Here is a 13,477-nt window from a genome sequence, read left to right as displayed (position 1 = left end):
AATTTTGTTTTCCCGCAAAACTTATACGGCTGTGCAAAATGACGTATTCAAGGGGCTGCCAGCGCAATATATATCTTCTCCAACCCAATTGTCAACCTCACCTATCCGTAGCGAATCCTGTTTCATTAACAGCCGAGGCTCTGGCGACCCCGACCTCCTTATGTATGTAGGGAGTGGGAGGGCAGGATTGCCTAGAAGGTAGGTCGCAGGTGGTCATAACAAATCGTTCCCGAGCTGGTCGAGCTTGGTACCGGAACGTACCGGATCTGCATCCGGCAAAGGACCATCAACATCGATAACACTCCCCAAGGCCTTCGGGGAGTGTCCTTATCTCTACAACAACAAGAACGTTGAGCAATACCATCAGCTCAGTCAGAATTGGGAAAGACCTCTCCGAGCCGTTCGAAACTAAACTAGCTGCAGAACTTAACCAATTTAAAAAAATATTTCAAAAAGCGTAAAATTACTGCCGCATGCTGACGACATTGATCTTATTGGCCAGGACAACTGCGCTGTACATGTCTTACAAGTTACTTATCGTACCAGTCCTACTATATGATGCAAACGCATGGACCATAACAACATCAGATGAGGCGGCTCTGGGAGTGTTCGAGAGAAAAGTTCTTCGAAAAATTTACGGACCTGAACGTGTTGGCGGCGACTGTCGGTTTACCTTTTAGGATGTTTAAAAGTAATTGAATAAAGTTTCAATTTCTATTATTGCTAGTGATATATGTAACTAAAATTGTATAGCTGTTAATGTCAAAACGTGCCTAAGCCTCGCATATCCATCTAGTAAATAATAAAAACGATAGAATTAATAAATAATCAATGGCAGTGCCCTTTGTTGATATTGCAACAATTGCGAGAACAGCATACTCACCGTGTTTTTTATCGCTTAATTTTAAGGCAGAAAGTCGTACAAGTTCATGCTTGGAATAACTATTTCTTTTAGTGCTTGCACTAGTTCTCATTATATTGGATGAGTCAATTAAGCAGTATTTAACTGGCGCCAATTGAACCACACCAAGAGAATTTAAAACGTTTTCCACCTAGTCCTTACAGCGGCATTGGTGCCGCTCTCTTCCTTTGCTTCCATACGCGGGTTTCGCTGAAAATTCTTTCTTGGCCGGAACATCATCTGGCCAGCGTATCCGCTGTGTAAATCTTTAGAAAAGGTTTCCTCTCGAACACTCCCAGAACCGCTCCATCTGGTACGATAATTGACTTTTACAGCATGGGACAGGACTGCGATGAAAGAAATGGTGCTAGTAAAATCAACAAATCGGTTCTGTTTTACTTGACTTAACGGAGATTCGGTGAAATTGATCAAATTATGGTTAATTCGACCGACTTCTTTGTCAAGCGAACAAATTAGTTTAGTCATTTCAACAGAAGAGAAATTGTCGCTCTTAAGTTAACAAAATTCTGTAAAATTGACAGTTTCCCAATCAATCTAACTGGTCATTTCAACAGCGATCAACATTCAATACATGAGCGAATTTCAAAAATAATTTTACGCTCACTGTGCTCTCTACTTTGTACTTATGTATGCTATGTACTCTATGTATGCACATATTTATATATGTATATGGCGGCAGCCGTGTTGTGATGGTAGCGTGCTCCGCCTACCACACCGAAGACTCTGGGTTCACATCCCGGGCAAGGCAACATAAAAATTTTAGAAATAAGGTTTTTCAATTAGAAGAAAATTTTCCTAAGCGGGGTCGCTCCTCGGCATTGTTCGGCAAGCACTCCGAGTGTATTTCTGCCATGAAAAGATCTCAGTGAAAACTCATCTGCCTTGCAAATGCCGCAACATAGGTACTTTCGTACAAAGCTGTCGCAACAACTTTTTCTTGTTCATTTGACTACTAAAACGGTCAATTACGAATCAACGATTTGTGCGCAGTTGATTCAACATCTTGTTGCGATGGATAAAAATTGACAGAAATTTCGGTTCAGTTGACCCGTATTTTGGTTGATTTTACCAGTATTTTTCTTTCAGTGTACTTCGTTTTAAATCAGTAATCAAAACCAATCCGCACATATGTAGCATTGTACACAATCGATTCCGATTTCATACAGATACATAAGCACAAAGTTTATAATATTTATATAAGTAAACTTTATTATTTTATTACAAAGTCTTCAGTTTTAGTCAAATCAGTTTCAGCTTCTATTCAGTTCAAGCGGTGTGCTGACTACAGAAAAAAAAATGTTTAAAGATAATTTCGGTATTCTAGTGTTGATTGCTTTAGGATGTGGATTTAGCCAATCATGCGAAGTTTATGTTCGATATCCATATCCTCTCTTTTCAAAACAATTCGGTTCAAAAAATATTACGTTTCGAGCAAAAAAAAGTGGAATACGTCTGAGTATTGGAGAAAGTATTAAGATTTATTGTGGCAGCGGATTAAATTTAGAGTAAGATGACTAGTTCCAAAAAAAAATTTATAAATAAAAATATTAATAAAATAGATATATCAATGAATCCGTTATGTCGCACTTTGGGATTTTCCATGTTTTATGCATGGATGTGTAGTTTTGAGAGAGCTTGGCTATACAAAAGGATAAAACATTCCTTAGTTTGTATGATAAATCTATTACTGTTTAAAATCTATTACTCTGTATAGTACCTGGCTAGGCATTGAAAGAGATCGAGCTTAAAGCAAAAAAGTTTTTTTGTTTTTTGTTTTTGCAGTTAAGCTACAAAATATAAAAATGCGTTTTCGAAGTTTGAAATGGAACCTTTCGTGTTTTTTTGTTTTTGTTTTAACTAAGACATTAAGATCCTGTCCGTGCTGTCAAGGACGAGTATCGCAGAAGATATAATGGTGTGCTCTATGAGCTTTTGGTGGCCGCCGTGGTGTGATAGTAGCGTGCCTTGCTATTCACACCAAAGGTCCTGGGTTCAAGTCGTGGGCAAAGCAACAGTTTTAATTTTTTTGTTTAATTAGAAAAAAAGTGTTTCCAAACAAGGTCACTCAGCTAAAATTCATTTGCTTTGCAGCTGCCTTTCAGAATCGGCATAAAACATGTAGGTCTCATCCCGCCAATTTGCAGGAAATTGAAAAGAAGCACCATACAAATTAGAAGAAAAGTTCGCCTTGAATCTCCTTGGAAGTAAATCGCGCCAAGTATTTGTTTTTTATTTTGCTCTACGCAGATATGAAGATAGTGCAAGCAAATATTTCAATCGGCACCGCATTTGGGAAGCAGAGAAAGGAGGAGACTTCCACTGAGCTGACAGTGGCAGGAGGAGAAAAACTTGACCTCCATTGGCGATCTCAATTGGCGTCTGTTGTCGCGAAACAATGATAACTGGCATGACTTGTTACGAAACGCCCAAAATCGCTAAGATTTTTAAGAGCAAATCAATTAGTAAACTCAATAAATAACATTTTTAATTTTTTTAAGATAAATTTTTTTTTGTTTATGGTTCACTCTCTACCGAGAAAAAAACAATCTATCCCATATAGTGCTAACATACATATTGAGTCGATACATATCAAACATGCGGTTGAGCTCAGGCTAACAGGACTACTACTGGTAGATAGTTAATAGATTCAAGGCGTTGATAAGCGCTCTAGCGTCTCCAAGTTCCTCATGAAATTAAGGGATGGGGCAGGTTGGCTTAAAAGGTGCAATGTGGTCATATAAAATCGTTCCCTGGGTGATCGGCCTAGTGCCTTAATTAGGTTTTTTATTGGAATGTGCCGGACCTATATCCGGCAAAGGATCATCAATTATAATCCCCAAAAGCTGTGCGGAGTGTCCTTCTCGCTACAACAACAACAACACTTTATTCCCATTTCTAGATAGGCTGGCTGCGAGAGAACAATAAACAGCCCCGACCGAGAACCACAGGAGAGGAGGGCTTCATACAATTGTGAAACCAGAAACCACTTCGGATAAAAAATTTGTTAAATATCAAGTCGAATTTTGAGAGACCCGAACTTGCTCACTGTCAGGCTAAGTACGACATTATCCAAAAAAATCACAGAATTCCAAATGAGAAATTTTTCTGTTAGCTACTGTAGGTATATTTTTTTTAGTTTTAAACTATGGATTTGGTTTAATGTAATTTGAAAAATGAAATCTGTGGGCTTAGACACTTTTGATATGTATCGTCTCATTTGATAAATTATAAAAAAAAGAAGAAAAATAAAATTAATCAATAAAAAATATGTTTGTGAAATAATGTAACCCTCCTCTATCAAATACAGAGCACCCTATTATAGTTCAAGCTATAATGTTCAACAAACAGCGTTTATTACCTGTAACAAAGATAATCGTATAGAAAAGCTACCTGACATATATGGCGAAACATTGACTGCTTATTGCAAATCTACTTCGGGTCCACAACTATACGAAAGTCAAAAGAAATTACCAAATTGTGATGGGTATATGAATTACGTCATCGGTGAAAAAACTCCATTTATGGGGACAACTACTAAGTTTGCGTTATGTTATGATATCGAGAGTTTTACTTTGAAATATGCTAATTATATAGCATATCAGAAACATGATATGTGGATTTCTCACGAGGTACTTAAGATACATACATACATACATATATGTAAATAATTGAATAAATCAATGAGTGAAAGAACAATATTAGGCCAATACTCACAATCTAAGAGGCATAGGAAATACCCCACGTTTTCTAGGCCAAAAATATAACAGTCAGAAACACAAGTACTTACTGTCCTTTCGATAATATCCTGCAATTTGGCGTTAAATGTTAAATATAAAATGTATATGCTAAGTATTGACCGTAAAATAGAAAACTTTCTTTGTTTCTAGACATAGAGAATACCTCTATTATTTTGATGTATCAAATCACACGCAGCCATCAACCTCTTCCTTAGATTCAACTGGCCGGCCAGTAAGAACTTCATACAGACTGAATGTTTATTTAGTGTTTACGTTTAGTGTGAAATAAACATAAATAGTTTGGCTTTGTAAAGTTAGCAGTTAACTTCAAATGTATTACCTAAGTACTAAGTTTTTAACCGGTTTTTAAGATTTTATGAAATTCAATATTACCAAACAAAACAGTTTTTTATCACTGATTAGTCGGATTTTTACGAATTTTATAAAGAACTAATGCTTAGTTTTCCTTAGGTTTAATATCATGATCTACCTCAAGCTGATCCACTGGTTATTTGTGGTCAAATATGTATCCATCATATCACATAACTGACTCGAAGTCGATAAAGCAGTGTGTGGTCAAAATACAAGCTCATATTTCATGTTCGTTTTTTTATGCCATACCGTTGGACAATTGCCGTTTTCCTTATTTGTCTTACTGGTCAAATTAAACATAGGGAAAGCAGGCATATAAATATTGAAACATGACATGATCCGATTAAATTATATTGGCTCGTGCTAGATTTTAGGATTTTTTTAACTGGTTACAGTAATACACTTTTTGTACATAACTGTATGAGATGAATAAATTATTTATGCTTGGTATACATTAGTTCTAAATTACTGACATCAAAATTTATCTCAATCTGACCCGTTGGTCAGTTGTGGTCAAATATGCTTCCATCATATCGATAAACCAGTGCATGGTCGAACTTCAAACAAACTGTGTTGTTATCACAAAATAGCACATTCTTCATATATTCATGTCTTTATATATTTAAAATAAAAGGCCTCGTGCTAAAAAAACAACGATTAACTTGCTGACACTCAAGTTATTACTCAGAAGATCAAGTCTAACCATATGCTCACTTTTTACCTCCTTTATATTAGTTTCGGTTGATGATTTCCGCCGATTTCCATACAAATTTGGAGAATCTGGCAATTCATGTTTGAGTAACTTAACGGAGATCTGGAGTTTTGAAACCTAGAACACACATCGGACCCCGACGACAATTTAAGATGAGGGTTCAGGGATCGTGAAAATTAAAAAAGTCGTCCGAACTATGAAATTTTGTTTTCGAATTTTAAGAAACTTCCCGATAACACAGAGACCTGAAACTTTGAACTAAATTTAGGATTTTTTAAATTGTAGGATGAAAGAGTTTTCTAGATTTAGAATTGTGGAATCTTGCGATCGATTTTTAAGTAACTATTCATTGAGCTATACACATGAAACCTTACGCATAGTTCAGGTCAGATAACAAGCAACAAAAGGAGAATATCTTGTTGAACTTTGATATTCAAATAACCACTGTAAAAATTTTTATGAGGAACAAAAATATAAAGGTCAAAGTTCAACAAGATTATGTCTTTGTTCAAAAAAAATTTTTTTCGATTCTTTTGGTCCATTTATATAAGCGAAGTACTTAAAAATTTGTATCGTCTTTTTATTATGCATAAGACCCAAATTCGTCCATATCAAAAGCAGCGATATTCATTCGCTACTAAAATTCAACTTAAACTGTATGTACTCACTCTAATTTTATAAATTTTCAACAGGGCCATTCTAATGAGCTTTCAGCAGATTTTGGACAAAAGGTCGACAATCTTGATAACTACTTTCACTTTATGAGGTAAGTAATTTATAGATATTGAATTCAATCAATCCGTACTTTTTTGTGGTACGACAAGTTTTAAAGAAGACCTTCGAAAAGTGAATAGACATTTTTGGAGGAAATAGTTTTCTTTAACAGCTGTTTAACAAATAAGTTTTAGTGTTGTATATAGTCTAGTATATTATCAGAATTCAAGAGAGATGAAAGCGCTACAAGCGATGAAGAAGTCTTGTAGAGCGGAAAGTAAGCGGAAAGTAAACGAACTCTGTTATGGGCGGCATAAAAATTGTACTGCGTTCGGCGGCCGCGGTTCCTTCACTAACTGGGCTCTATCTCTGCATCATGGAACCCTTGCTACTGTAATCGGTATGAGGAAGATGAGGTTTTGGGCTGAATGAAAAGCTAGCGATCGGATGCTTAAATAAAGGTTACATTCGAATGATAATATCCAGAATCCGAGATTTTCGTGCAGCACACATGGTCGTAATGCTGTAAATCCGTAATGCTAACTGTTATCTTGCGATATATATCTATTGAAATGTGCAGATCTGTAACAAGAACCCTTTTTAGTTTCATGATCCACATGTTGCGGGTCAACCCAAGCAAATCGCTTTCTTTCTTCAATTCGCTGTGTTTGACTTGATGGAGCACTTGAAATGGCTGGAGGGAGTAGTTCCCGATTCAAAAAAGAACGATATGAGTGTGCAATTTGATCTGCATAATACTTGTAGTTGGTGACGTGCAATATTGTCAATGAAACTAACGCCAATTGACACTAATGCGCTTTTGAAAGAGGATTAATGCCAATGACACTAATTCCAAATCCGAAAGAGAATTAATGTCAATAACGCCGCCCACGCAAAAAGGAGCTGGGAGTAATAAGAATATGACTTGCGTTGCGGTTGTTAGTCCAAATTTGGCGTTGAGCTGGCCCAGTTTAAATTTTTTATTTGCTTTAATCTCCATAATTTCTGACAAGGGCCGCTGATGAGTATTTGGAATAAAAAATTGTACGATTTTTAATCTTATTGTAATAGGCAACAAATATTTTATTCTAAAGATTGGTGGTTGTGTCCATAAGAAGTTTTAACATTAATTCGCTTTTGCAAAAATAAGAAAAAATTTAGACAACTGCCAAAGCTCGTTTTATAGATCCATTTCGGGAACTGCTAAATTCCTTCATCGGCAACGTTTAGGCGCCGCTGCTTTAACCATTCTCCTATAATAATTCTCCTTCAAAAGCGTATCAATGTCAATTGACGCCAGTTCCATTGACACTATTGCACGCCACCTTAAAGTTTATTATAAAATCCACGCTTGGTTAAGTTGAAGGATGTGCTAACCCTTCTGCGGTGCCACAATCCGAGTATTATGACTAAGGACTGAAAGTCACTTCGACATTCTTTTTATCTCGACATACGAAAGAGAGTCAGTGCGAAAGCAGTCCGATGATATGTTGCACACGGAGCTAGGGAAAGTATGCTGCAGCACAGGCTATATTAATCTGACAAGTTCTAAGGAAAACAATCATAATATACTAGGATCGGGTGGAGTCGAAAAAGACACCGAGAGCTTTAAATCAAGTTGGCAGAAGAAGGACAAATACGTAATGGCGAAAGTGTTGGAGGGGTATAAATAGCTAAGAGGATTCTGTAACTAAACCCTCAACGTTGTGCTTGGATTGTTTTGGGAACAGCGCGCGCGTTTTCCGCATTTACTACGCGAAATTGGAAGACAAGGATACAATTTTCAATTAATAGCTACAGGCATAAATAAACTTTTTCATCAGTACAGTTTAATATCAGAACAGTGTCGCTGACGTCACATTACTTAACCCTTTCGACCCTCCAGGGACACTATTGTCCCACGAAAAGTTTGTAAGTTCCTAAATCTCTAATAAGTTATTTAAATTGGCGCAAAAAAGTCCCAAACATTAGTTTATGGAGTAATTTGTATTTTACCATTATAAACATGTACGTTATTATGCGATTTTTTATTTTTCTCATTAATTTGTCGACAGTTCTCAAAGAAACTCGTGCTAAATGTGTTCTTGTGCTTAAAATAATTGTTCAAAATCATTAATTCGTTACTGTTTTTAAATCGGAATCGGCATTTTATTACGGGAAGTTACAAAATATATATTTATGTTGTTTATTTTCAAAGATTTTGGATATTTATTTACTTTGGGACGCTTATGTCCCAGTAGGTAGTTTTCGACCCTATATATGTTTAATGTTAATTTCTTTTAGGAAATTTAAATGGCAACAAAACTAAGTGAAAAGAAATCGCAAATATTCTGGAAGACGACCAGAATGATTTTAGTAGTACATTTTAGTAGTAATCAGGTACTGATTTAAGTAGTGGAAGCGATAGCCTTTACGATCCCTCAGAAGGTAACAGTGACATTGAAGTTTATTCAAGTGACTCAGAACAAGGCTACTTGGATGAGGATGTTAACGGTAATGATCAACATGAGACAGCGGTTGTACCTAATGTCACTAGTCCCGAAGTTATGATTTGGAGCTCTCCTAGTGACTCACCAATAGCCGTAATTGCAAAATCGCAGAGAGCATGTTATGCCTTGCAACACCATCTAATATATATCGTAAAATCTTTCCAAAAAGTTTGCCACAATATATTGCACAGTGCACAAATGAAAGGATAGATATAATGAGTAAATCAAAGGCTAAGCGGCAAAGAATACCTTGTTCAAATGCTGGTGAAGTTGATATAGTGATTGGATGCGTTTTTGAAATGGCATTTATATTGATCGCAGGTCAACCAAATGGTGGAAGAAAGTTTTTTATCGCGTTATAATGATGGGTGCTGAGAAAGCGTGGGTTACTCACTCAGAGGTGCATCCAAAAAAACTTCCTTTCTAGACTTTATAGTACAACTTGAGTCCTTTGTTGCAAATGAAGATCTCGTCGGCAGGGAAGGCGATCAAACAGCCTGTGGAATATGAAAAACGTTGGCGAACATTTGCCGATCTAAGGAACTACGAGACGTTGATGTGCCTCATGTGCCCAGAGGATATTTGAGAAAAGTACGAAAACTATTTGCAAAACTTTTAATTTGGCTTTTTGTAAAAACTGTTTCGCTTCTGCTCATTCATAAACCCACTCAGCATTTAGATGATACAATTTTGAATTTCCCTACATATAAATACAATTTGATTACTCTTTCTGACTAAATAATGAGTTATCATACAATTCAACAAAAGAAATAATCAAATATGAATACTTTTGATGATCAAAAACTGAAAATCATTTTTCCGTCACTTTTTGGAATAATTTTTAAAGTCCTTTGACGATTAAATTTTTATATTTCTTAAAAAACAACAAAAGGAATAATAAAGTATGCTTACCTTTGATGATCAGAAGCTGAATATGGTTTTTCAATCACATTTTGGAATTATATTTAAATCAAATGTGTTTACTTTAGGTGATCAAGAATTTATAATCATTTTTAATTCAGCTTTCTGAATCTTTTGTGAATATATTTGTTGACTGAATAATGAATTTTATACTTGTTAAAATTTTACTTTTCAATGAAAATCTTATTTTTTCAATCATGAAGCTCAGAAAAAATATATAAAATGTTTATTACTTATACAATTATACATATTCTTCAAGACAAGAAATAATGTAAATGCTGCTCGTGACCGAAGATTTCCCTAACCATTTCTCCACCTTCGGCTTCCCCGAAAATACATAATAGTTGGACAATACAAAGGTTGTGAGCTATTTGGTGAAACGATCTTGACATACACCTGGATACGGCTTCAGCATCCCGTACCGTATCGCATTTTAAGATATTGACGATCATAGCTGATGTTGGATGTTGTAGTCGCAGGTGTATATCGGTCAAGTTTGTTTGCGAGTGACCTGTGGTTCAAATAGCTCACTTCCGCATGCTTTCTTCCCCTGATGAAATAAGATTATTATGTAGTATCTTATTTTGAATTAGATATGAAGAATGAATGCTTCATAATCGCATTCAAAAATGATTCAAAAATCTCAACCAAAACGATTTAAATATGATCACGAATATGATCAGAAAATGACTGTGAAAAGCAGTCAAATATTACTATAAAACAATTATAGCTCAATTTTACAATGATATGAATTATGAATAAAAAGCGTTTCGAAATATGAATCGTAAATGGTTATTCAAGAATAACCGCATTTATGGTACATTTTTCTCCCGACGATACAGTTATTTTTGAACAGAAAATGCTTTTAAATTTGAACGTTTTTAATCGTCTTGGGGTATAATATTTTAATACTTTTTGATCAAAATTTTCAAAAAATGCTGGCTGGGAATTATTTTCTGCTCTTTGCATATAATTTTGAAATGCTATGTATGAACTTATGTACAAAATGAAATATTTTACTTTTTTATACCAAATTTAATAAAAACCTGCATAAATAACACTTTTATTGTTTAAAAAAATGTTATGCATACATGCGTAATAAATACGTATGGGACATATATGTCCCATTATAAAACCCTAATGGGACACATAAGTCCCGCCTTAAATATCATTGTAGACAAAAAATACGGTGATCATCATGCTACCACATATTTACTGACCTATTTCAACTTTAAATAATCAAAAATTATGTTTCCATATACATTCTACAAAAGTCGGATCGAAAGGGTTAATATTTGACCTGTAGGTTCTTGATATTTGTGATAAGCTGACCATCGTGAACGAATTTTAAATTTTAGTAAAATTTTTCCCAGCTCTGAAATTCTGAGCTTATTAAATTTTGACTTAAGAGTGACCTATTCTGAAAATAGCAGCCTTTATAAAACTCATATTTTCGCCACTTTTTCTTGGACTATTTATATACATATCTAGTACATGAAATTTTTAAAATTTTATTTTTTTTACTCATATTTTGCAGTCAAAGTTCTTTTAATAATTCAAGAGATCAAATGCGAAATATGGATGACATATTTTTCAAGGATTTCCAATTCGATTTCGATAGTATCCTGCAAGATGATCTTGATGAGACAAAGAAAAGTGACTTCGCCTATATTTTCAACATAATGTGGTGGCGTACATTAAGACAAAACAATTGGCGTTTCTTTCTTGATGCGTTAAAGGAACGCACAAAATCTGAAAAATATTTGGTATACATTGGTAGTTATGGAAACGCAACTATGCCTGTAAGGAAAGGCGCTACTGATTTGTTAGTTGATTTGAGTGTGCGTTCGTCTAATTTGGTAGTAACCGCACCAACGTACATTTGGTCTTATGTGAAGTCACTTTCAACTGACAATGAAGGGGAATTCGTTGTTATTGCACACAATTCACCCTACGTAAGTTGAACAGGCTCGTTTTGCAAATTATTTAATTAGAATTAGAATTAATTTGTTTCTATTGATAGGTGGTAGCTCCAGATCATAGCGAATTTTGTACGAATGATATATGTGATGAAATTTCATGGTTAAAAGAGAGCCAATTTGGTCACCTTCGGCGTATTCCTACATTTGGTTACACTTTCTGTTGTCGAGCAGACGATGTAGCTAATGTAATCAACTAATCAAAAAATCACGTACATACATATATACGTGTATAAATAAAATGATAAAATAAAATTTTATTAAACGGTATTAATTGTTTTTGTTTTTACCACCGCTGTATAGCTAAATGGTTAGCGCAGCATGCCTAAAGCGTACTGATGATGAAGGCTTTTAGCACCCTTCGAAATGGATCTATCTGCGCAGCTATGGCAGGTTGTCTGAAAAATTTTCTACTTACTATTCCAAAAACAAAATACAATTTTTCAAATTTAGAAAAATTAAACGATATTTTATATTTTAATATTGCGAAAGTTTAACGTTTGGGTTGAAAGTTTGAGCCTAAATTTGAAACTTTTTTGTGTTACATACACATGACTTGGTTTAAGTTTTAAACTAGCTAATAATTCACTTGTATTAAAAACAAACTGTGCAAGCCGTCTCCAGACTTCGAGTCTACGTGCTCTGGATCAAAGTCGTGCGCTCTACTTAATGAGGCGCAATATACCTCCGAAGTGATTTAGACCGAGCTTCTCTAAAAGTTTGTGTAAATCTCACATATTTTACGCAGACTCCCAACGGAATTTGCAAGACCGATGAGTTTTCACAGCAGATCGGCTTTTAAACTACCATCTTCATTAATTGACGCTTAACTGGATGGAGATCCCGCACTCCTCTTTTTCCAAACAGCGGTGTTGTTTGTTTCAAACAAAATATTCCGTCAATATTCCTATCAGACAGCATCTGAAGCTCCCCGCACTCACACAGTCCAGCCGACCTTGCGTTTCCTTCTTCTAAGAAGGCGCTCCTCTACCACCTTCGATCCACCATAACGCTCACAAATGGCGCACGTTTTTGCAGTTTCGTTTTATTCAACATTGCTCGACATTCCTCACCGAAGCAGTTGTTTTTGCGGGCTTGGTGGAAACCTATGATCTCCAAAGTAGTAGAATGTATTGAGTGATAACATCGAACATTTTGAGTGAGAGCAATTTTGAGTGCTGAGTGAGCTAACCATCAGTTCTTTATTTCATGAGCCGCTTTTCGACATTATATTTCACTTCCGTGACTCCCAAAGTAATAGCCCGAGTCTTTATTTTACCTCGTATAGTGCGTACGTCCAGGATACTGCTGCTAAGCCTGCCGTCGATTACAACGTGAACGATTTGGTTTTGTAGTATTCTTATAGAACATAGCGAAGTAAATTGGTTTATATTGAACCTAGTACTGCATGGAAGCACTCCCCACGAAATCAAAGGGGTAGAAAATGCCTTTTTGGCTGTTGAGAAGTAGGATGTATTATTGAGTATTTTATCAACGGTGACCCCCAGAGTGTGCGCGGGAATTATCCACACTTTTACTCGGAGACATATTTATCTATTGTGTGTGCCCTTAGAAAATTCCGTGTGGAGGCACATTCATCCAAACTAGAACTAAAGTAGGAGTGAAAGATC

The 13,477-nt window shown here is 35.5% G+C and overlaps 1 protein-coding gene across 1 annotated transcript; it reads left to right on the top strand.

The window, feature by feature from the left end:
* The first annotated feature begins 2,141 nt into the window (after positions 1-2,141).
* LOC137246254 (uncharacterized) lies at positions 2,142-12,116 on the top strand. Its single transcript, XM_067777350.1, has 5 exons — positions 2,142-2,427; positions 4,230-4,551; positions 6,436-6,509; positions 11,405-11,822; positions 11,891-12,116. The coding sequence occupies exons 1-5, from the start codon at positions 2,219-2,221 to the stop codon at positions 12,044-12,046; spliced, it is 1,179 nt and encodes a 392-aa protein (XP_067633451.1). The 5' UTR covers positions 2,142-2,218; the 3' UTR covers positions 12,047-12,116.
* Positions 12,117-13,477: the final 1,361 nt, after the last annotated feature.

The sequence above is a fragment of the Eurosta solidaginis genome, chromosome 3 (assembly GCF_040869045.1).
Source record: "Eurosta solidaginis isolate ZX-2024a chromosome 3, ASM4086904v1, whole genome shotgun sequence".
Classification (NCBI taxonomy): domain Eukaryota; kingdom Metazoa; phylum Arthropoda; class Insecta; order Diptera; family Tephritidae; genus Eurosta; species Eurosta solidaginis.
Note: the sequence above shows the minus strand (reverse complement) of the source record. Positions and strands in the feature narration are given on the sequence as shown.

What these genes read in the sequence shown, in the direction of transcription:
- LOC137246254 (XM_067777350.1), top strand. Translation starts at nt 2,219, where the DNA reads ATGTTTAAAGATAATTTCGGTATTCTAGTGTTGATTGCTTTAGGATGT. An exon ending in GGCAGCGGATTAAATTTAGA is followed by an intron (nt 2,428 to 4,229) that starts GTAAGATGACTA and finishes TATCAAATACAG; the next exon opens with AGCACCCTATTATAGTTCAA. An exon ending in ATATGTGGATTTCTCACGAG is followed by an intron (nt 4,552 to 6,435) that starts GTACTTAAGATA and finishes AATTTTCAACAG; the next exon opens with GGCCATTCTAATGAGCTTTC.